The sequence below is a fragment of the Microchirus variegatus genome (genome assembly GCF_963457635.1).
Source record: "Microchirus variegatus genome assembly, chromosome: 4".
NCBI classification, from domain to species: Eukaryota; Metazoa; Chordata; class Actinopteri; order Pleuronectiformes; family Soleidae; genus Microchirus; species Microchirus variegatus.
Window position 1 is genome coordinate 29,695,611 of NC_139805.1, and position 24,971 is coordinate 29,720,581.

General features: G+C 41.4%; 3 protein-coding genes across 3 annotated transcripts; 2 read left to right on the forward strand and 1 right to left on the reverse strand.

Annotated features, from left to right (window-relative positions):
- Positions 1-5,993: 5,993 nt before the first annotated feature.
- LOC310926192 (bile acid-CoA:amino acid N-acyltransferase-like) lies at positions 5,994-11,852 on the forward strand (the record flags this gene model as incomplete). Its single annotated transcript, XM_083888291.1, has 11 exons — positions 5,994-6,021; positions 6,478-6,687; positions 6,786-6,885; positions 9,365-9,555; positions 9,645-9,820; positions 9,914-10,030; positions 10,130-10,215; positions 10,339-10,432; positions 11,358-11,438; positions 11,533-11,668; positions 11,752-11,852. The coding sequence occupies 11 exons, from the start codon at positions 5,994-5,996 to the stop codon at positions 11,850-11,852; spliced, it is 1,320 nt and encodes a 439-aa protein (XP_083744417.1).
- A 431-nt stretch (positions 11,853-12,283) lies between these two features.
- Positions 12,284-13,262, reverse strand: LOC310925582 (protein S100-B-like; the record flags this gene model as incomplete). Its single annotated transcript, XM_083887563.1, has 2 exons — positions 12,284-12,427; positions 13,134-13,262. 2 exons carry the CDS (start codon positions 13,260-13,262, stop codon positions 12,284-12,286), a joined length of 273 nt encoding a protein of 90 aa, XP_083743689.1.
- A 2,567-nt stretch (positions 13,263-15,829) lies between these two features.
- Positions 15,830-24,951, forward strand: inpp1 (inositol polyphosphate-1-phosphatase; the record flags this gene model as incomplete). Its single annotated transcript, XM_083887924.1, has 6 exons — positions 15,830-15,967; positions 21,238-21,443; positions 21,541-21,601; positions 22,094-22,294; positions 22,379-22,553; positions 24,453-24,951. Exons 2-6 carry the CDS (start codon positions 21,240-21,242, stop codon positions 24,949-24,951), a joined length of 1,140 nt encoding a protein of 379 aa, XP_083744050.1. The 5' UTR covers positions 15,830-15,967; positions 21,238-21,239.
- Positions 24,952-24,971: the final 20 nt, after the last annotated feature.

The window sequence follows — 24,971 nt, forward strand, 5'->3', positions numbered from 1 at the left end:
GGTGTGACTTACTGTATTTTTTTTTTTTACCCGTTGAAGTACCTGTAAAGGGCTATTGCAAACAGTAACGTGCAGTATTCCAGTTGCCAAAAAGTGATTTGGGCTCCTACCTTGGGACCCAATTGCTGCCTCAAAATCAATGGTTTCTCTCACAAGGGTAATATTTGCCAGATTACACCTCACCCAGTCATTTCTATCTGTTGGAATACCCTTAAAAACTTATTAGGGCCCGAGCATGAAACGTGCCAAGGCCAACGGCTCTTCGAGGAACCGATTGTTTCTGTTCACTTGGATTTTTATCCGATATTGCACTCAATTTTGAGGGTGTTAACATACATAAAAACTCTTGAAATTTCGCATGGAGGTCAGGTAGGCAAAAAATGTGATAGTGCCATAGGGCCTCAACCCGTGCCTAGCCTAGCCTCTATAGCTACCCCAGAAGTTGGCCTATGGTCAGACAAAAGTACTCCGATCTGGACAAAATTTGGTGAGTGTGTTAGGCTTAGTCCAAATTTTCTTGAGGAATTTTTTGGGAATTTTTGACGCAAGATTAAGTGGTCAAAATTGCAGAAAAAGCTGAATGTTTTATTTTTTGGTGTCTAAGTCGCACATAGTTGTTGCAATTTGAACCAAACTTGGTACAGTTGTTGCTCTCGTGATTCCAAACAAAGCACGAGAGCACAAGGTTGGTCAATGATCAATTATTATTGTGTATGTTTTCAGTTGCTTCTCATGTCTGTTTGTAGAGTTCATCTACTTCATTTGCCGCGAAAGTTCTTCTGAGTGAATCATTTGCATGGTTGACCCTTTGGTTGACCCTAACCCTCAACCAAAGGGTCAACCATGCAAATGATGAATACATTAACCCTTAACACACCAAGAACTTAGGCAGATTTTTCCATGACTATTTTCTGTTACGATGTTATTTTTTTTCCCCATTACTGTTTTTATATACAAAGGCTATATAGAATGTATTGTATGCACACAAAAAAAGTACTGAATTACATGGCTGCTTAGTTAAATATAAATAAATACAAATACAAAAGTTAAGAGGAAAGCTAAGGGTTGTATATATAGTGGTATGCAAAAGTTTGGGCACCCCTGTAAATGTTCATGATTTTCCTTTATAAATCATTGATTGTTTGTAAAAGAAATTTCAGTTAAATATAACATACAGGAGACAGACACGGTGATATTTGAGAAGTGAAATAAAATGTATATGATTTACAGAAAGTGTGCAAGAATTATTTAAACAAAATTAGGCATGTGCATAAATTTAGGCACCATCTGCAGCGAGATGATGTTGTAGATCTTTGGAGCTGGTCTGTGGGTTGACTGTGACTGTTCTCACCATCCTTCGCCTCTGCTTATCTGAGATTTTTCTTGGTCTGCCACTTCAGGCCTTAACTAGAACTGTTCCTGTGGTCTTCCAATTCCTAACAATGTTCCTCACAGTTGAAACTGATAGCTTAAATCTCTGAGGTAGCTTTCTGTATCCTTCCCCTAAACGATGATGTTGAACAATCATTGTTTTCAGGTCATTTGAGAGTTGTTTTGAGGCTCCCATGTTGCCACTCTTCAGAGAAGATGCAAAGAGGAGAAACACAATTGACCTCATTAAATACTCCATGATTGGATTAACCTGTGTATGGAGGTCAAGGATCACTGAGGTTACCAAACCAAGTTCCAATAATTAGTGCTAAAGGTATTGAAATCAATAAAATGACAAGGGAGCCTAAATTTATGCACATGCTTAATTTTGTTTAAAGGGACAATGTGTAGTATTTATGGGTTTATATAACCCAAAATCCACCTTTGTATACATATTATGTGCTCCTGCATTGTGTAGTCGCTGTATAATATTTTTTGTTTCATTTTCGTAGAGTTTCAAAAAGTCATGTAAAATAACATGGTCGCGGGCCGCGGTTGCATAGCCACTGTTAGCAGCGAGACTCCATGTTTCTACCGGAGTCTGTAAGGACAAACGCAAGAGAACAAATCAAGCGTCGCTTTACTTGTAGCGGAAGTCCCGCCTCCACTCTCTCCGCTTCGTCTGCTACGGCCGCGGTAGCTCGCCCTCTCCCTCGCCTCACCAACCTCATCTGCTGACACGGAGAAAGACAACGAGGACGACATTTGACCAGCTGAGGATACCGTAGCGCTCAGGGAAGGGAGGGGGTGAGCAGAGCAGCAGTTCTTTGTTGTAAATTTCAGCCTCTCCTCTAGATGGCACTATAAACTACTTACTTCACCTTTAAATAATTCTTTCACACTTTCTGTAAATCATCTAAACTTTATTTCACTTCTCAAATATCACCGTGTCTGTCTCCTATATGATATATTTAACTTAAATTTCTTATCCAAACAACCAATGATTTACCACTGTTTATACATATACTGTGTATATATACAGTTTATATGTTTGTGTATATATATGTACACTGTATATATATATAATTATTCCATAAATTTCCAGTATGAAAAATATGACGAGCCAGATTCAGCTGCATCCTTATTAACACTGATCCAAAAAGCACAAACTTTAAACGAGAGGACATTTTGAGAAAAAAGGGATGGCTCACACACAGTCACCTCTATCACACGTGAAGTAGAGCCACTGATTGACTTCTGTTTAATGTACTCAGTCAGTGGAGGTGCTGCTAATCCATATAAAACATTTATTTACTCAGACTCAGGCGCTCCCTGCATCTTCTCAACATAAAGATTTGTATCACTGGAGTGTGACTTGCATTAATAATGTTTCAGTTTGCTTCTGTAATGTAAGTTAATGTGTATTGTTATGGGTCAAAGGTATAATGTCTATTTCTAACACAAGATTGACCTTTGCCTAGAAAGTGCACCCTTTATACAACATTGGAACAATCATTAGTTGAATATTTACCTGGGGGTGGGCCCACTTTGTGTGACTTGACAGACAGTTTAGTTTCTGTGCTTGACTGCCACTCTTTTGTCCACATGCTGTAGGTTTAAGAAACTCATTATGCTGAGACGACATACGATGATAACAATACAGCACATGGGAAAAGTAAAAATGTCATGTTTCAGTTTACTGCTCAGTGTGCATCGCACAGGAGGTAAGCATTAAATCTTACTTCCTGACCCAGGGAAACTGCTTTTTGTAGATGTTTCAGTGTTGTCGTGTGGGGCAGATGTCTTTTTCTCAACCAAATTGTCCCTAAAAGATAAGAAATCAGTGATTATACATTATGGCACACATAACTTGTTGATCCACTGCTGCCTCGATCAGTACATTCAAATGTGTTATTTTGTGACTTAATGATCTTGAAATCCTTCTTTGAGATCCACCTAAATTGCACAAATTTATCGAGCAAGGCAGCAGTTGAGAGCAGCTCTTGTGACCCCTGTAATCAAACAACAAAGCATGTGATGTTATTATAACAGATAATCAGTCAGTCAGTCAATCAGTCCCCTCAGGGAAATTCAAGCATGTTTTAACTTAAAGTATAATAAAAATGAATGTTAGTATGTTATTCATTTATATTGTAGATTCAATTGAAAACATATAAAAATCATATTAATATATTCTGTATTATTACCACTGGTGTAGTTATATTCATTTTATTTGTGCTTTAATGTTCTCTTTCAGTACCTATGACATTCAGATTTCTTATTTTTCTTATTGTGTTCAAAACAGAGGAGACTGCTGCTGAGTGAAGGAAAATAGAGAGAGGGACAGAGACAGTGAGACAGTGAGACATCAGGATCCAAGCACAAAAGCCAACAGATGCTAGGGAAGATGAAGAGACTGACTCATTTATTTTTAAATTTCTTTATTTGACTAACTGGTTATTGATGTGAGATGTTATTTCATTTCTGCATTTAGTCTGTCAATTCATCTTAATAGATTTGATATATTTAACGTTCCCACGGCCTTTCCAGGACCAATTCCGTCAAATTAGAGGACTTAATGTGCTGACACAGCTTAAAATGGGAGGGCAACTTGTAAGCGCTGCTTCGCCCATGGTGTCCACTTTTTTGATTTGCAGCACACTCTGCATCTGGACAAGTGATTGTCCTTGGGATCTTGGGCAAGTCAGATTTTGTCATTTTCTTTGGTGAGCCAGAGATGTTGGAATTTACATTTTCCCAGGCATCATGTAATTCACTCTCTTGCTTAATGTTACTTGATCACTTTTCTGCATGGACTCTCACATAAACGGCAGCGAGAGACGGTGGACAGTTATGGAAGCAAATTTGTGCCATTATTCAAATTAAAAAGCATTAACAGAAATGCTTTCTCATTTTCAAAATGGAGCTGAATTTTGTGACCCATAAACAAAATGAATAATCAATATTTCAAAATGCATTTTCATTTTCAAATTCAAGACTGCTCAATGTCAAATTTTAAAATTAAAATGTATTAAATGAAATGCTTTTTCATTTTCAAAATGTAGCTGCATTTTTTGACTCATAAATAAAATTAATAATCAATATTCCAAACTGCATTCTAATTTTCAACTTCTAGACTGCTTATTCTGTGCCTTAATTAAAAGACTAAGCAAACAGAGAAATGCTTTTTCGTTTTCATGTTCCCCGCAAAAAGTGTTTCATAATTCAAATGAGTTCGCAATACGGATGGACGCAGGATAGTGGTCCAGGTACTAAAGTATAATCCGTTTTTTTCACAATACCAACAAACGAGAGCACGGAAATTTCCTTGTTTCGTATTGAACCAAAATACGAAAAAACGGAAACAGCGCCCCTATTTCCTTGTTTCGTATTCAACCCAAATATGAAAAAACGGAAACAGTGCTCCTTTTTTCGTATTTAACCAAAATACGGAAAAACGAAAGAAACAAAACAAAATAACGGCCCAAATTTGTTTTTTGCAAATTCCTTCTTTTGATTTTTGTTCCTTAATTCTCGAGACGGCGGCTGACAGACCGGAAGCGGAAGTGAAGTGTAAAAACTTTAAAATAAAAGCGTGCTAATTTATTTTCATACAGATTATATTATATTCTCTTTATACACTGTAATGTAGTACATGTATTTTCGTGAAAAGTGAAACTATAACAGCTGGTTGTTTGGGAGAAGGACATGTAGTCCTTATTATTTTAGCTGAGTGTGTGAATGGATATTGTAGAAAACGTTTACCCTGCCGAAATAAGCTAGCATCTAATGTCACCAGCAGAGGTCGCCATCAGCCGCAGTCAAGACAGACATGGCCAATAATAGTGTTAATAATTATTTGAAAATCAAAACTTGTGATTAAGTTCTGATGACTTCAGCGTCGATGTTTAGCCACAAGGTGGCGCCCGCATCCACCCAGGGATTTATTATGTTTTGTCTTATAGCCTATAACCCTGTATGATTTAGAATACAAATATGCTGAGATGGAGCTATAGTATGTAAACTGGCTCATGACAGGTCATCTGAAATACAAAGCAAACGTACCTGTCTCAAATGGATCAACATCTATGGAAGTCTTGTAATTACAGCCTACATGTCCTTCTCCCAAACAACCAGCTGTTATAGTTTCACTTTTCACGAAAATACATGTACTACATTACAGTGTATAAAGAGAATGGTATATAATCTGTATGAAAATAAATCAGCACGCTTTTATTTTGAAGTTTTTACACTTCACTTCCGCTTCCGGTCTGTCAGCCGCCGTCTCGAGAATTAAGAAACGAAAAACAAAAAAAGGAATTTGCAAAAAACAAATTTGGGCCGTTATTTTGTTTTGTGTCTTTCGTTTTTCCGTATTTTGGTTGAATACGAAAAAAGGAAAAAGGAGCATTGTTTCCGTTTGTTCATATTTGGGATGAATACGAAACAAGGAAATAGGGGCGCTGTTTCCGTTTTTTCGTATTTTGGTTCAATACGAAACAAGGAAATTTCCGTGCTCTCGTTTGTTGGTATTGTGAAAAAAACGGATTATACTTTAGTACCCGGACCGATAGTGACGTCACTGGTCACTCCCCTTGTTCTTCCAAGCATGCTGAGCATAGATGTCTTATGGCGGCGTGTCCAACGACAGTATTGGCCAGCAGCGCGGACGACACATCTACCTCTTTTTATATCAATGATGCTTAAGGAGTACTATGCGTGACATCGCCAGACTGCCGACGACTGATTGACCACAGTGCCGTCACAGGAAGAAAAGTCTTACACAACCGACTGTAGATCAGTTAAAACTTATGACTGTTTGTTCTGCATAGTCCTAGTCAATGTACATCAAGCAATGCAGGGCGCGTGAAACAGTAGGTGGTGTTGTAACAAACAAGGGAGACAAATGACCTTAATATCAACATTCATGCACAAAATTCAAGCACTTTCAATGATTCATGTATATTTTCTGATTTTCAAGGGTCAAATTCACAAACTTTCAAGGATCCATGGGAACCCTGTATATTTGATGAAACTAAAAGTTTTCCATTTAAAACGATTCCATTTGGCGATGGTGTCATACACTATAATTGAAATCAATTGCAGGTGCAGTACGGTGGCTGAGCAGAAACAGACCAGCTCCTCTCTTGACGGCTGCTCCTCTTCGTGCCATCATAGATGAACCGATCAGCATTAAAGGCCAATTCCTGCCCCCATACTCTCCAGTTACTCTTTGTGCACAATTGCATTGTGATGATGGTGACCTGTGGGAGGCATTCGCCCATTATAATACAAAAGCTGATGGCACTGTCAACTGTGAGTCACACTGAAGTTTGCACACTGTCGTATACATACTGTTCACATATACATGCTATTTATCATCTTGTCTCCCTATTCTTTTTGTCCTTCAACAGTGACAAGGGATCATTCAGTTGGGGGTTCATATTTAGGCTGTGAGCCAATGGGACTTTTCTGGGGACTGCAGCCAGCTCCTGGAGGAAGAGAAGATTTGAGGCAAGTACACAAGCTCGCTGAGTATCAACAGACGGGTCCTTGAAATCCTTGAAAGTATTTGAATTTGGAAAAGGCCCTGACACTGTCCACTGTCTCTCTCCACCGTTGATGTGAGATTCCATGCAGTACAATGAGCAAGTAATGTTAAAGCGGAACTCGACCGGAAGTTCCTATTAACGATGTTTTTTTTTTTTGGTGTGTATCTGCGTCATTACCTTGTTTATGAAGCCCTGAAGGTTCTAAACAAACAGTTCAGCCACTGCTGAGAACGCTGTGTTTTATTGTAATCTCGGGGCTCAACAAGATCTCTGAAAATCCCGTAGTAGTTAGTTCTCCTTAACAGCAGATCGTCCTGCTCCAGGCACTAGTCCGGACACATCCAATTGCGTACATTGAACCACAGAAGAAGAATAATGTCAGTTTTGGAGGTGTTTCACGAGCGACAGTGTCTTCTGACTCCGGGTCAAAGTCATGAAAGGGACTGCAGCTGGGAGTCCTGAAGAAGCTATTTTTAAACATTGTTAAATCAATGTTTTGATAATGAGTAGCAGTGCATCCACCGTTCCAGAGGGGGGAGCTGCACTTCTGAGAGCTGGTGTGCTGAATAGTATTGGCCAATCACAAGACTGTCTTCTGGGCGTGAATGTTCACTCTGAAACATCGCGGCTGACGAACACTGTCCAACACCATCCAACACTGTGACCATAAAAACAAGTTAATGTAAGTAGACCTCCATAACTAACATATAATATATGTATAAGTGGTCCTGTTGCACATATTATGTGCAACAGGACATAATAAGCAAGAGAGAGCAAATTATGTGATCCTTAGGTAATTTCTTTTGTAATGGAAAACCAACCAAACCGTACAGAGGTGGTACTATATAGTGGAAAAACGCCATTAGAAAGACTGACTTGCCCAAGATCCCATGGACAATCACTTGTCCAGATACAGATCATGCTGCAAATCAATAAAAGTGACTCTTCCATTTTTCTCTTCCATCTTAACCCTAGAACACTATCGCTCAAATTCAAAACACCATCTCTAAAGCTGGGTGATTTTTACCCGAGATAATAAATACACCCAATAAAAAGTACTTGTCATCAAAATATATCAAAACATGACAATACATGACACATTTGAGTAGTGCTCTTTTATTTTAAACTGTGTCATGTCTAACAAAATGAAAGAAAACCATCACGAGGGGACCATATAAACATGCTCCAAAATTACTGGAAAATTAGAAATTTGGGAACAAAAAATTTCTAAAAAGTAAATAAATTTGGTTTTCATGAAAATCACATACATTTATTTGCTCGGTTTTCACCCGGTAATGGTGTTCTAGGGTTAAGCTGTGACAGCACATACTGTCCTTGAATTTAAGGAAATTTTGTCCTGATTAGTTCTTAAAAAGTCCCTGAATTTGATATCACCAAGGTGTGGAAACCCTGGTCATCCTGTCAGTCCCAACAGCCTTTACCCCTAAGATAAATGCTGGGTTAAAAACAAAGGTTTACTGGCTTAAACTAACACATCAAGATTGTTTAAATATTACACTTCGATACAAATTGTGAATTATATAAACTCAAAGATTGGGTTTGTTCTACCTCTGAAATAGGTGATAGCACATGTGGCATGACATGTCATGTTTACCCATTCATTCACAAACACTCACAGATCATTTACCAATGGCTAACTGGCAAAAACTGCAGTTTACACAGTTGTCAGCTCAAATTGGAGAGCTGACTGCAAATCTAGCAGCCGAGAATCACAAAAACTCCCTAATTACTCAAAAGAATGTATGTATGGAATGTATGTTTTTCAAGTATGTGGGACATAAATGTTTGCCTGGACTCCACAGCCACTGACTGCCTCCTACAAATGTCAATGTATACAGCCAGAACAGTGTCTTTCCAATCAATACTCTTGTTCATGTAATTGTTTAGGTCTGTTTCAGTTAATTGGACTGATTTCAAGCCTCCATCTAAATACACAATCTTACTGACTATACAGAAGACAAAACCATTACATTAACAAAAAATACACATGTTAATAGCAAATAGTGTCTGGTCTTGATGTCACTTTTAAGAATCTGAACCCCCGTTATGAGATGTATGATTTGGTCTGCGCCATGTTGATGTTTTGCAAACAGAGGTTCACAGACATCTGGACTTACATCAGCTGTGCTTTATTGTCAGTTCTCCTCTGAACAGGAACATATGTACTAAGTTGATATCATGTTCTATTGAAGAAGACCTTAAACAGCCACTGAACAACCACTGAGACCATCGACTCCATAGGAAAATGTTTACGTACGTTACAATCAAACGGAAAATAGGCTAATTTCCCCATAAGCTTCCATTCAAATAGTTATTTTTTGCATCCAGTGGTGCCATTGACATATCCAACTCAAATGTTAATGCCTGTTTTAAACGGTTTGGTGCTGATGAGACTTTCATGTTTCGTGCTCTTTCCACAGACTGAGGAAGAAAAATGTAGAAACTCCATACGTTGTGCACATTTCCCTCCTGGATGGGCATGTGTCACCCAGTCAGAGACAGAGCACTGAGCTGGCTGCTGTAACTGCTGAGCGCTGGTACATGGCACCAGGCGTAAAGAGGATAGAGATTCGCCAAAATGGACTTGTAGGGACGTTATTCTTACCTCCTGGTGAGCACAGGCTTTAAAGCATATACTCTATAAAGGTGGTGGATGGGAACTGTCCTCTCAACAGCATCATCTGTCCTGCTTTCATACAGGTCCAGGTCCATTTCCAGCCATGTTGGATCTGTGGGGGATGGGTGGAGGGCTAGCAGAGTATCGCTCAGCCCTGTTTGCATCCAGAGGTTATGCCAGCTTATCACTCGCCTACATCAGCCACAAAGACTTACCTGGTCTACCCAACTCCCTTAATGTTGGTGATTCATATTTCAAGGTAGGATAAGAGACAGGTTTTAATTTGTCCTGTGATATTTTCATTTATACCCTTCTGAACATCTCAAAATATCCCATTGTTCTGTTTGGACAGTCAGCATTCCAACTGCTTCAAGGTCTACATCAGGTCTGTGCTGACAGAGTTGGGATCATCGGTCTTTCATTTGGAGTTTACCTGACTCTTCGAATTGCCACTCAGTGCGGTGTCAAAGTATGTCTGCACGTCCTATGTCTATTGTTGACTATGAAGATGAATAGGCAAGTTGTCAGCAGTACAGAGCTAATGCTAATTTACGTTATGTACTTTCAGCCGTCGTGTTTGATTTGCATCAATGGACCAGTAGGAAGCACTGTGAAGCTCCGAAACGAAGAGGTCATGTCTGAACCCAATGATATGTAAATGACTGCTCAGGTTAAGTATCTTACATTTATAGTTAACATTTTAGGATCTTAAGCATCCTATTGATTAAGATCAGACACAAATCTGTTTTTTTCTCCCTGTGAACTTTTATTTTCCAGTGATTCAAAATATTGGACGTGCGATCATCGAGGTTATGTCAGTTTCAGAGAAGTGTCTTTACCAGCAAATCTTCACCCAGACACCAAAGTCAAGGTAATGTTAACAGTGCAGCACTACTGTGACATACAGACTGTATTGCTGTATTTCCATTTAACTCTTAGAACAGATAGCATTTCAGCTGCTTTTTTCCATTATCATGTCTAAACGTACAATATTTACAGAGGTTATAAGAATGTGCAATATAGAGTGAATTATATCCTTCTTTTTTTTTTAGCACAACCAAGACAATCTAATAGAAAAAAAACATATTTTCACCAATTATCTAAACACACCTGAGCAAAAAGTACTCAAAATGTTTAAAATTGGATAGAATTTGGAAAATTTGTAAATACTGTACGTCAAAGTTCACTTGGCTCATTTTTAAGAACAAAATGAAAAGAAAAAGTGTCTATTTTGTGACTTCTGTTCAATTATTGCTACTTTATATCACTACTAAAAGTTTTTTAACACAATTTTTTTTAAAGCCTGAATATGTGACCTATATTTGTTTTATTTACTATGGATGTGGAAGTATTTATACTGTGTATATATATATATACATATATATATATATATATATATACAGTATATATACTGTATATATATATAACCCATACACATTGCCTGGACAGTCTTGAGATTTTATTTTGCCCTGCACAGATTAAAAGGCACCGACACATGCAAGCACATAGTGGATGGTGTTCTTTTCTTTAAGAGCTTCATTGTTCTGTCCACTAATGCAGACCTGACAATGCTAAAATCCTCCAGTTTTATCTCATCAGCACAAAGAATATTCTCCTCAAAGCTTTGCAGCTTGTTCACATGCATTTATGTGAAATTAAAGTCTAACTTTTAATTGAATAACTTTTCAGGAAGAATTTAACCTTGTTTATTTATGCTGCAGTGGCACCAATATATATACATAAGTAATATATATATACGTTTACAAAACTGCTAAAGAGTAATTGTGTTTTTGCAGGTGGAAAACATCAACTGTCCATTAATGTTCATCGTGGGAGAAGATGATCTTAGTTCTTCAAGCAGGGAGAATGCTTACCTGGTACATTCTTTTTCACTTTAGTTTATTGCCATTTGTTTATATATATACTGAATTAACGTTGCTGTTTTTATGACTTTGACACATTGGTCATCAGATTGAGAAAGGCCTGAGGGTTGCAGGTAAATCTCACCTCTTCACTCACCTGTCGTATCACGGTGCTGGACACTTGATTGAACCGCCGTACACACCAAATTCAAGAGCGTCACTATGGAGCGTCAAACCAAATAAATGTGAGTCCCGTTCATTTGTTCATTTATCGTTCAGTTTTGTAATGAAAAGTAACAACTGTAATCTGAGATGTTTTCTTCTGCAGTAATAACTCTGTGGGGAGGGCATCCCGCTCCTCATGCCGCTGCCCAGGAAGATGCCTGGAAGAAGATCCTGGAATTTGTGGAAAAGAATCTAAGACAGTGAATCTGTGACGCCGGGGAGTCTGTCTCAAAAGTGCTGTTTTTCTCTCCCAAGAGATTTACATGCTTAACTGAGGGAGAAACCGTTAATTTACCACAGGGGGGAGCTGGTGGGTCAAAAACAGCTCTTTACATTTTAAATACAGCTGCTACACTCATTTTGACAATAAATATGTCAAAACAATTACTCTTTGACTGTAGATTGGACTTAGTACATATGTAAGATAAGATTAAATTGCTGCCATTGTTTCTTGCCAAGATGTTACCTTGGGTCAAAATGGGATTTTATTTTGTTGTCACATTTAACCTTTTAATTGAATAATAATACCAAACAAAATATATCCAATATATAACAATCCATCAAAACATGCTCAGACACTGTTCCTGTGTTTCTTCTTTTTAATGAGTTACTGGTGCACAAGGCAACTACTATTTCTAATGAGTTGGGATGAAGAGTTCATGGCATGCCGAGGTAACCATGGAGATGAGGGTGATGAACTCTTTGAAGTCAATCTCCAGGTCTCCGTTCTGATCAAGGTCAGCAAAGAGCTCATCCAGAGTGTCATTCTCTTGGATTTTCTGTGAGGGGGAAAAAAAACAATCTCATGAATGTCAATAAAACATAAGACTAAACGTCTTCAGCAAGGCCAGCAGTGGTTTCAAAGAAAACTGAAAAGATGAATGAAAGTTTATTTGCTATGTTTCACTCTTGATATTTCATGTACACATATATACATTCTGTTGCCAATTTCAATATGTACATTAGACCAATGTAAATTAAAGTACAAAGTTACACACTGTAATGTATTTGTTGAATGTCTGTGGCAGAACACATCCAGAAACTACAGAAAATATGTAAGCACTTTTAAAACATCAAATCAGCTTCTACAGGTTTAGTCTGACCTACTCTTACTATAACAAGTATCTGCTGTGAGACAGGACTTGTACACGTTTTATTTAAGACATGCTTGAGCTTAACATACACACGTAATATGAGTTAAACTCAAATTATAGTTTCCTAAAATATAAGACTGTGTTTCAGTCACGTCTTTCCAAAACTGCCAATGATCACCCTGAGACTGTAGATCAGGGTCAGATCAGCCACTGTCCTGCATGTTCTAGGTGTTTCCCTGCTCCAGGTGTGTTTGAGCAGGGAAACATCTAAAACATGCAGGACAGTGTGAAACCCTGGCATAGATGGAAAAAAAAGCACCTGCATGTTCAGTGTTTCAAAAGCTCTATGAATTATTCCAAGCATTTCACCAGTTGCATCGATGTAACGTACCATTATGAAATGATTCATCTCATGGTTGATAAGTTCCTTCAGTTCGGCTTTCTTCAGCTTGCACTTGTGTCCCGAGTATTTGTGGAAAATCCGGATTATAGTGACCATGCCACTCTCTAGGTCTGACATTCTCTCCTTTGAAGCCTGCAACAATCAACCCCATATTTTACTCTCAAACAAAGACGATTCAAGAGAGAGAATTCTGTTTGTTACCGCACAAAAATGAATTGCAACAAATATTTTACCATGTGAAGACCGCTGCCCGCTGTCTTGTAAGGAATCCCAAGTGCGAGTGATGTCTTGTGTCTCAGCAGTGTGTGCTGAACAGCCTCACCCAGTTTGCTGTGGACACTAAAATGTATTGATCAACTCTCTCACTCACTTACTCACTCGCAAGACTAATGGATTTTATTGGTCAGAGATTTGACCAAAAACCATTTGCTCTTAAAATGTGTCACTTGACCACGATCAGGTTTCTTCCTTTCATCCTCTACTCCCTCTCACTGTCTCTCTGCACACAGACTGTGCCCTGTGTTTCTGTTCCTGCAAACTTAAAGGCACAGTGTGCAAAATTGAGCTGAAATTATGTTTCATTTGGCAGGTATTAAAGTTAAAATAATGGCACGTCATTGTACTAAATGTATTTATGTGGTGTTTTTAATTGACCCACTAAGGGCCGCCATGTTTTTACTGTAGCTCAGTAGTGGGAAAACCAATCTTTTAGAATTGTTTGATGCTAACTGAAGGCTACAGAGATTCTCCAACACACTTGGAAGTGAACACTGAGGGATATTTTGCTGCAATTTCACCAATAAATGTTGATACATTTTACACACTACCTTTAAGTGGAGCCTGGAAGCCTATAATCCATCCATCCATTATCTACCACTTTATCCTCCACATGAGGGTCGAGGGAGGGTGCTGAGCCAATTTCAGCTGACATAGGGCAATAGGCGGGGTACATCCTGGACAGATCGCCAGTCCATTACAGGGACACATATAGAGACAAACAACCATTCACTCACACTCACACACCTACAGTCAATTTAGAGTCCAAATCTGCATGTTTTTGGACTGTGGGAGGAAGCCGGAAAACCCGAAGAAAACCCACATGCACACAGGCAGAACATGCAAACTCCATGCAGAAAGGCCCTTGTTCCAACCGGGGCTCGAACCTGGGTCTTCTTGCCGCAAAGGCAAGACCACTACACCAACTGTGTGGCCCGAAGCCTATAATATAGTCAGTGTTCAGACAATGTGAAGCACATTGTCAAGCTATCACACATTGTAGAGTACTTGACTGAAATTATAGAGTGCAGAAGACACGGCTTTTGAAAAGCCACTTTTCTAATATATTACTAATTGCACTAAGTGATGTGTTGTGGTCTGCAATTTTATGGGATGGGATGGTCCTCGTGAGGTGGCTTTTAAAGAGCTCTAAAGTACAGTTTTCAAACCACATGAATATTGTGAAAATGAAAAAAATTATGAAAAACAATACAATATTTGCTTCTGAAATGTAATGGAATAAAAGGACTTAATTTTCAAGAATTAAATACTTTGCTTTGTTAAATGTACATTAATCACCTCCAATGAGGATAATACATCATACAATACATGTATGTATGACAAATTCTGCTTACTAAAGCATTAGTTTTAGTAATGCTTTAGTAAAAAATCTTTACAGGGGTTTCTGTCCCACACGCTGGGAATCACTGCCCTATACAAATGTAGACATAAATAGTTATACTGTGCTTTAATGGGCTTTAAATCACAGTAGATGTGTGTGTATTTGTGTGTATATGTCTATACCTATCTTTGTGAGGCATTATGTCCGTGTCCTTACTAATGACTTATAAGAATATTAATGTGCGTATTCTTGTATGGGTGTCTTTGTGAGGACCAAACACTTTATAAACTATAGGGAGTGAGGACAGTTTGGGAACGTGAGGACATTTTGGCTGGTCCTCATGTTCTGTCATAGGGAATTTATTACTTGTGTGTATTACTTTATTTACGTGTGTGTGTGTGCGTGCGTGTGCACTTGTACTTGTGACCTCTTTGTGACTTGGCCAGTAGTCCTCATGGAGACCAAAACCAGGTCCTAATGAGTTATAACCTAATTTCTGAGTAACTGGTCAGGTTTAGGGCTCAGATTTGACTTGTGGTTAGGTTATGGTGTGGGTACAGCATTACTTTTAACTGGTTATGGTTATGTTTAGGCTGTCCACATGAGTCCAGTGTCCTTAAAAGAACAGCTGCAAACATGTGTGTGTATGTTTATATATATTTGAGTGAGGACAAAAACAACAACATAAAACCCACAGGAAATTAGGACATTTTATAAAAAATGAGGACATTGTGGCTGGCCCTTATGCTCTGTCACACCTTAAGGGCTGTTTATGGGTTAAGACTTGGTTTTAGTGTTAGGGTTACAATTAATATAGTGTGCTGTATTACCTTTTCTTATTTGTATTTACTTATTTAATAGTATAAAGGATCATTTCCAATTTTCATTGGAACCGTGAATGCACCGCGGTAGTGTTTCCTGTTGGCCGCTCCTGGTAAAAATGTCCGTGTTCGCTTCGCTCGCTGCGGTGACGCTTGTGTCGTGACCTTGTGTGTGTGTGTGAGGAACCGTCCGCCCTTCCTTGCTGCAGGAAACGCATACTGACGATTCTGACGTACAGAAACGCAAGTCTTACAGATCTCCGTTTTAATTAAGTTTTAACGACACTAGACACACTGGCTTATTAAATTATCCGTCTTTGCGACTGGTGGAGAAAAACACAACAACCCCAAGAGACAGACGAGAGGGGAATAAGCAGTGTTTGGTGAGGTTTCTGTCATTTGTGTGTCTCTCTTTTGTGTTCTTTACATTCCTGTGCTGCATACACTCTGTGTCCTGTTGCATGTGTACATGTACACGGTGGCAGTAGCTGGCTGCAGTCACGTTGACTACAGTCACACGTTAAAACAACTGAAATAACATTATTCACGTTTTATTGAGGCCTGTGTTTCCATCATGTAGGAGACGATGGGAAAACGTCCTGACGTGGTTATCCTGACCAAAAGAATTGCGATTCACGATATTATTCACGATAAGTGATATACTTAGTTATAATTGTAAAACCGAATGATTTCAAATCATATTTTGTTCATTGTGTAAATGTAAACAGACTGGATACAATTTACATTTCCTATCATGATGATCCTGACCAAAATTATTGTGATTTCAAATATTACTGTAATATTTTTTTTCTCTCTCGATTTCTAATTGTAAACAACTATAGGACTACTAATAGGATTATGAACATTTCCTGTCATGATTATCCTTCCAAAACAATCAAAAGTAATGGTTTTATTGCTCATTTTTGTGATACTAAGCTTCCTGATACTGTTGAATTGATATTACTAATGTTACGAAGATGTTATTAAGTACATGTAGGTACATGTTTTTCTTAAATCTAAAAGCACATCAAAAAGTGCCGAGCAAACATCATAAATATGATCATTATAACTCAGAGGGACTGTAAAAGATGCTCTATACACTATTTTTTAATGATCAACTTATCATGAGGTCGCAATAATCTCATATCATCCCATCCCTAGTTTGAGTTCTCTGGTCGTAACTATAATCCATGCATGTGTTTTGAATGCTTATGTGAAAATGGGTGGTGTTGTATGGAGAGGATACAACACCAAATGATTGAGTCGCTGTGTGGTTCACATGCAAAGACCTGAAACCACATCCTTCCCTCTTTTTTTCTTTCAGTAATGACCTGTTTTCATTTTGAGGCTAAAATTATCTCTGCATATATAATGACCTGCCTTTTTTTCTTCTTCCATTTTTCACACTGTTCTTAATAAATCCTCACTAGGACCCCACCATCACTGCATCTCAAAAGGATCATCACAAACGTTTTAATACATATTCTCATTTAATACTACTTCTGTTACGATTGTCTCAAGGAGACAATCAGAGAATTTGGAGAGGTGGACACTGAAAGCAGATGGAGACGGTAAGTATGTGAAAATAATAATATTTATTTACAAAAAAGGAAAACTGAAAGCGACTTCGCTAAAACAGGAAGTGAAGAGCGAGAGACAGGTAAGTAACGCCGATGCAGCTGTGCCTGGGTTGGCGTGGTTAGGAGACGAGTTCAGATTCCACCACGGGTTTCAGGAGGGAGACGTGGAAGGTGGGGTGAATCCTGAGGGACCTGGGGAGCTTGAGACGGACGGAGATGGGATTTATGATGCGGTTGATGGGAAATGGACCGATGATTCGAGCTTCCTGGATTCGACCTGGAGGGGAAGGTCTTTAGAAGACAGCCAGACCCTCTGGCCGGGTTGGTAGGTGGGGGCAGGGATTTGGTGACGATTAGCTTGCTTCTGGGATTGGAGGGAGGAACGTTCTAATGCGGCTCTGACCTGTCTCCACACAGAGTGGCAGCGACAGAGATTGGCCTGGACGGAGGGGACAGCTATCTCATCCTCCTGAAACTCGAAGAGGGGGGGCTGGTAACCAACGGAGGCCATGAAAGGGGAGATGCCAGTGGATGCAGAGGTGAGCGAGTTGTGGGCGTATTCGACCCAGGAGAGCATGGAGCTCCAGGAGGCGGGATGACGTGCCGCCACACATCGTAGAGGGCTTTCCATACTTTGGTTGGCCTGTTCCGTCTGGCTGTTTGACTGTGGATGGTATCCGGAGGAGAGGCTGACGGCGGCACCCAACGCCGAACAAAAAGCCTTCCACACCTGCGACGTGAACTGGGGACCCCGGTCAGAAACAATGTCCGTAGGGAATCCGTGTAGGCGAAAGACGTGGTTGACCAGCAACTCCCCAGTCTCAGTGGCAGACGGCAATTTGGTGAGGGGAATATAGTGGACGGCCTTAGAGAAACGGCCGACCACGGTTAGGACCGTGGTGTTGTCCAGGGAAGGAGGGAGTCCGGTGACAATGCAGGAGGGAGGAACGATCGGGTTGGGAGATGCTGAAGGTGGATCAGGAGAGAATTGACGTGATAGAGCGTTAGGCTTGGCATTCCGGGACCCAGGGCGGAAGGTAAGAGTGAAGGTAAAGCGACCCAGGAAGAGGGCCCACCGTGCTTGCCTGGAGTTGAGACGCTTAGGTAAGAGAGGTTCTTATGATCAGTCCACACTATGAAGGGTTGGGAGGCTCCCTCCAACCAATGTCGCCATTCTTGCAAAGCCATGATCACTGCCAGTAGTTCCCGATTTCCCACGTCGTATTGATCTCAGCAGGAGATAAACGACGGCTGAAGAAGGCGCAGGGGTGCAGTTTCTGGTCCGAGGAAGAGCGTTGTGATAAATCTGCTCCTACCCCGGTGTAGGAAGAGTCCACCTCTACGATGAACTGGAGACTGGGGTCTGGATGTGATAGGATGGGGGCAGTGGTAAACAGTCTTTTTAGGTGGTTGAAGGCGGAGTCTGCTTCGTTGGACCGGGAAAAGTGTCACTGCAGGGAGGTGAGTCGAGTGAGTGGTTCAGCGACCTTGCTGTAGTCCCTGATGAAACGTCGGTAGAAGTTGGCGAACCCAAGAAAATGTGGGTGACTATCGGGAGATAGTTTGCCTTTTTCCACAATAAATCCGAGGAAGGGGACAGACTGGGCGTGGAAAGTACACTTTTCAGCTTTAGCATACAGTTTGTTCTCTAACAGTCTCTGCAGGGCAAGGCGGACATGCTGGACATGTTCCTCTTAAGTCTCGGAAAAGATTAGAATGTCGTCGAGATAAACGAAGAGGAACTTGTCCAGCATGTCGCGCAGCATATTGTTCACCAGGTGTTGGAAAACGGCAGGAGTGTTGGTGAGGCCAAATGGCATAACCAAATATTCGAAATGGCCCTTCGGAGTGTTGAAGGCCGTCTTCCATTCATCGCCCTCTTTGATGAGGACCAGGTGGTAGGCGTTACGAAGGTCAAGCTTGGTGAAGACATGGGCTTTGCAGAGAGGACTGAAGGTAGCATCCAGAAGAGGCAGAGCGTACTTATTATGAACAGTAATGTCATTTAAGCCACGATAGTCAATGCAAGGTCTCTTTGTTCCGTCCTTCTTCTGGACGAAGAAAAAACCCGCTCCAACGGGGGAAGAAGAGGGGTGAATTAGTCCGGCAGCCAATGACTGGTTAACATAGTCCTCCATGCTGCTTCATTCTGTGTGCGAGAGATTGTACATACGGCTGGAAGGGAGCGAGGAACCAGCGGTCAATTCCGCAGTCGTATGGTCTATGAGGAGGAAGGGAAAGTGCCAGTTCTTTAGAAAAAACCTCACCGAGGTGGTGATAGACCGCTGGAACAGAAGACAGGTCCGGAGGTTTAGGTGAGGTAGGGGACGACTTGATGGTGGAGGGAAGTGCCGAGTGAAGACAGCGGGAGTGACAGGGTACACTCCAGCCAGAGAGTTGTCCTGTCGCCCAGTCGAATTGCGGGTTGTGGAGAGCCAACCAGGGGAGACCCAGCATGACAGGGGCCGAAGAAGAGGGGATGAGGAACAGCTGGATGAGCTTGTGGTGGTTGCCGGAGAGGATGAGGGAGATGGGTTGAGTGCGATGAGTGACGGTGGCAAGGCGTTTGCCGTCCAGGTCGAGGATCTCCTTGGCCTCCGGAAGTGGGACCGTGGGGATTCCGGCCTGGGTAGCGGCTTGCAGGTCAATGAAGCAGTCGTGCGCCCCCAAATCGACCAGACGGGCTCAATCTTTTGGCCGGAGCGGACAGGAGGCCAGTTGGTGATTTAGCCCCCCACAGTAAATGCAGGCTCCAGTCTTTAATCTCCGGTTCCTCTCTGAAGACGTGAGGCGGGCCTGACCCAGCTGCATGGGCTTGGGGAACTCGTTGGAGGAAACCGGGGGGAGTGAGGGAGTGTGGGCGCGAACTGGAAGAGTGACCGAAGCTATGGGTAAAGCGTTAGCTAGCTTGCGTGACGTACTCACTCTCTCGCGGCGTCTCTTGCGAAGTCGATTATCGAGGCGAATCGTTAACTCAATAAGAGAATCAATGTTCAATGATTCGTCGCGAGTCGCCAGTTCGTCCCTTAGTTCCTCATTTAGATATTTTATAAAAAAATAGCTCGTAGGGCAGAATCATTATTTTTGCGCTGTCAGAGGGGTACGTGAGCGGCTGTAGGTCAAACACTAGCGAGCATTGGATAAAAAACCCGAGCATCTACCAACCTCGCCTGAAAAACGTTCTGGGATGGGAATGAACGGTTCTCGCGGAAGTGACATGGAAACGGAAGCACCGGGTGTAGCTTCTCTCCTCGTATTCGAGGGAGTAGATGCTAACGTCGCTGTGGGTTGGTTTACAACCGCCGCGAGACTCGTGGACAATTCGTGGATAGAACTAGCGATTTCAGAGAGTTGAGTGTTATGACGCCCAATGAGGGTTCCCTGCATCGCTAGTGCCTGACGAAAAGAGTCTAAATCTGCCGGGTCCATTGTTTGGTCAGATCGTTATGTTGCGATTCTCTCAAGGAGACAATCAGAGAATTTGGAGAGGTGGACCCAAAAGCAGACGGAGACGGTAAGTATGTAAAAATAATAATATTTATTTACAAAAAAGGAAAACTGAAAGCTACTTCGCTAAAACAGGAAGTGAAGAGCGAGAGACAGGTAAGTAACGCCGATGCAACTGTGCCTGGGTGGTGTAGACGATCACCAGCGTCTTCAGAGAAAGTAGGTCAGCCACGCCTCCTGCAGAGAGAGAGGGGAGAGGAGCACAGCAGCAGCAGCAAAACCAAAACAACTAAAACTAATGAAAAGATGCTGAAGGTGCAGGTGAGATCGTGAAAACTTCTCAAAATTAAAAAACAATTTTACTAAAATCAAATTAGATATAGAGTAATGGAGTGTTCCATTAGCTATATTCCGACCAGGTGGGGTGTTCCAGTTGAAACTTCTGATTAGGAACTTGTAAATTACCATAATAGAGGAAAAAAAAAAAAAAAACAGTTTAAATGTTGTTAATTAAAAAGGTATACTGCTATATCCTACGTCAGGGGAATGTGCAGGCCGACTGAACAGAAAACTGTGAAGGTCAGAGGTGCAAAAATTCTTTAACTCTGTTGTCCTCCTCTGTACAGTCATGGCTGAACTCCTGAAGCTGCTGCTGCGAGTGGCTGAAAAAGCAGCCAATGTGGCTCGCGTCTGCAGACAGGAGGCTCCGCTGTTTCAGCTCCTTGTTCAAGAGAAGACCGGAGATGACAAGAACAAGAAGTTTGTACAGGACTTCAAGACACTTGCTGATGTGGTGATCCAGGAGATGATCCGGCATGATGTCGGCGTTCAGGTAGGAGCAGTCGCTGTGGAAGAATGGACTGTATAAGACTCTATGTAAAGCTGTGTGCGTTGCCTTTTAACCCCGTCATGTCTGTTTTTGTCTGCAGTTCCCTGAAATGGTTGGTTTCATTCATGGAGAGGAATCCAACAAGTTTGAAAATGGACTTGGTAAATACTTAATATTTAACACTCACACCACAAGCCACCACTAACACCACCACAACTATCTGGGCTGATGTATGGGAATATAATTAGTGTAACAGAATCCTGTGATCCTTCAACAGTTTATTGCAAAAGCTGGCCTTCAGATTTGCAGCCTTGCAGAATCAGTTCATATCATTAGGATTGTAAGATAGAATGTGCTGTAGCCACCAGAGGTTGCAGGGTCACCACTGTTAGTTACTTCAGTTGATGTCTGTTTGGTGTTGCATTGAATATAAATTTAAGAACTTAAGTACAGTATCAACAGCCGTGTAGAATTTTGCAATAAAAACGTTGATTTTTAGCAGGTGAACTGTTGTACCTGGGTGGTTTTAGGAAGCTTCGTAATAGAAAAATAAAATTTGTGGTTCAGATATTTTTCCTGTGTGTTGCTGTCCAAATGTTCCAACTGTAAATATTTAGTCACTTGCTGTAGCCTCACTGAATGTGTGTCTACAGGAGAGAATGTGACGGTGACGGTTTGTGCGAAAGAGGAGGAGACCGCAACTTTGCTGGCCACGGTGCTGGACGGTGACCACATAGCGGCGTCTCTACTTGCTCGAGCCATCCACCAAAACCCTGAGACCATTGACACCAACACAGACAGTCTGACCGTGCCCTTAAAGCCCTCTGAGCTCGGCATCTGGATTGACCCCATAGGTGAATGGGTTGTTGTTCTCTTTGACTGCAGTTAATTTTTCTTACGCCATGAGAACTGATCATCTCTGTTGTTTTTTAATCAAGATGCCACCAGTCAGTACATAGAGGGCCGTGAGGAGGTGCTGCAGGAGGGCCACCTGTCTCCCTCAGGTCTGCACTGTGCCTTGGTTCTGATCGGAGTTTACCTCCGGGACACAGGCGAGCCAGTCATGGGCGTCATCAACCAGCCATTTAACTACAAAGACCCCACAGATGGAGGGTAGGTTAAAAACATTCTCACTTCAATTCAAACATATTTAATACACCCCATCATAGGGCAATTTAAAGCCAAGCAGGTTTGCAGAACAGACACACAAAGAATAAACAAAGACAACTTCTCCCTGTTTGTCTTGCTAACAACTGAAAGTCTTCACAGAGGACATGTGTAAGGCATGTTAAGAAGTACCAGAGTGAAATAAAAATGGCCTTTTATGACTTATATTTTTATGACTTAACTTTTATGTCCCCAAAGTGCAGTTTTCTTTACACCAGTGTCCAATCAAATAGTACAGACAGACATGTATATGTTGGTATTTGTATTGTAAATAACAAGGGGACAGTATGAACATCCTTCCTCTCATGATTATTCTACCAAAACAATTGCAAGTCATGATGTTCTTGCAAATGTATGTGAAAATGTGAAAATTTTACTAAGAAAACATGTTTTTCTAAAATGAAAAGCACATAAGTAAATAAGATCATTATAACTAAAAGATGATCACTCTAAAGACCAATGGTGAAAGTGTTAGTGCTCGCTTTAGGGAAACTAAACCTTCTTCCTGAAAGGAGCAACTGAAACTCAGCATAGAGTGAACTTTTGAGATGATCATTGAATTTCTTATATTTTGCACGAAAGTGTGCGTTATCTCTGGGTTTAACCCATTCTTATGACACACCTGTAGTAAACACACAGAGTGAGCGCTGGGGCAACACATATCTGCACCTGGGGAGCAATGAGGGTAGGGATCCTAACCGGAAACCCTCCGGCCTGAATCCCTTCCACTTGTCCATGGGTTGCCCCACTCCATACATTCTCTGAAGATTAGTGAGTCACACTTATGTGGTGACACTCAAAAACCATAAGCCCCTCCAGGCAACTAAGTGAGGATCTGAAAATGAAGCCAGACAGGTTCTGGAAGACCATTAGAAAGAGATACAACTGCAGGGCAAAAAAAAAACTGAAAGACAGCAAAGATAGGAAGGGTTGAGCTGACACAAGAATGGTATTGCATCACAACATCTGGCTTATCTGATTGAAAATAATTCAATTTCTGTTGCTATTTGTCTGTTGTTTTATTCAGGCTTTATGCGCTCTTGTACTCTTCATGTCACACAGCCAGAAGTCCTTTTGAAATTCAGTTTTAATACGAGCCTGAGTCAACATGAGTCTGACCAGATGTCCAAAGTTGATTTTGGTAGAGATGTTTTCTGAGTGAATTCTCCAGTGTGGGTCATGATGTTGTTCAGTCAGCTTTGATATAAGCCTGTAAAACCCATTCAGACCTGGTAATTAGCATCTGTCCTGAGTGAGCTGTTCACATGCTGACAGTGTAAGTACAGGCCTGAATGCACCATGTTTTCACTGTGTGGAACGGTTTGGTTTGTTACAGTACGGTATGTATTTGTTTGCGTTTTCATTAGGAATAGTACCAAAATAAGCAGCCCCGTACCTTACATTACAAGGTACTCTTACCTTGGGTTACAAGAGCAACTCCAACAGTCAGCTGATTGGGCAACAGAAAAATACTACGTCCGTACGATGGGTGTAAATAGCCCATGGAAGTCGAGGCAAACACTCGCAGTCTATTCTCATGCAAAGTTTGACGTCTTGAGACAGACAAAAGAGCTGCTGGATGTCCTCCACCGTTGTTGTGTCGTCTTCACAGTGCGTAGCCATCAGGTACAGGTCACACTCCGCCTACCGAATAAAGGTACTGTTCTCAAGCCTGACTCTGGGTTTAACCATTCCAAACCGTACCGTACCATGATGGCAAAAGCAAATGTTTGTGTCACCTGGACCCTTGTGGACAGCTGCACACATGCAGATACAGAAAGTATGAGCTGGTCCTTAAGATGGATGTTTTTTTCTTCACTAAAATGCCTTTGTTTGCATTGACAGCTGGAGGGGGAAACACTTCTGGGGTGTGTCCTGTGGTGACCTCAACATCTGCTCACTGTGTCCACCCAAACGTGGACCTGAACAGGGACAGGGTCTCTCAGTGGTGCTGAGCTCCAGTGAGAAGCAGGTAGTCAAGGAATCCCTGACTTTACTGTGTGGCCCTGAGAAGCTGATATACGCCTCTGGAGCCGGTTACAAGATCCTGTGCGTCATTCAGGGCCTTGCCGACGTCTATGTCCTCTCAGAGGGCAGCACCTTTAAGTGGGACTCCTGTGCTCCTCACGCCCTGCTCCGGGCCCTTGGAGGAGGAGTGGTGGACCTGACGAAGAGTCTGCAGTCCAGCTCTGGAGCGCAGGACCACCTGACAGAACTGACCTATCACCAGGCTTACACTGAGTGTAGGGGAGCTGACCGCTGGGCCAATCATGGAGGCCTGGTGGCTTATCGAGACTGTGCCCAGCTCCGCAGCATCATAGAAGCCCTGAAAGGCAAGTTGTAGTTGGACGCAAAGTGGATGTA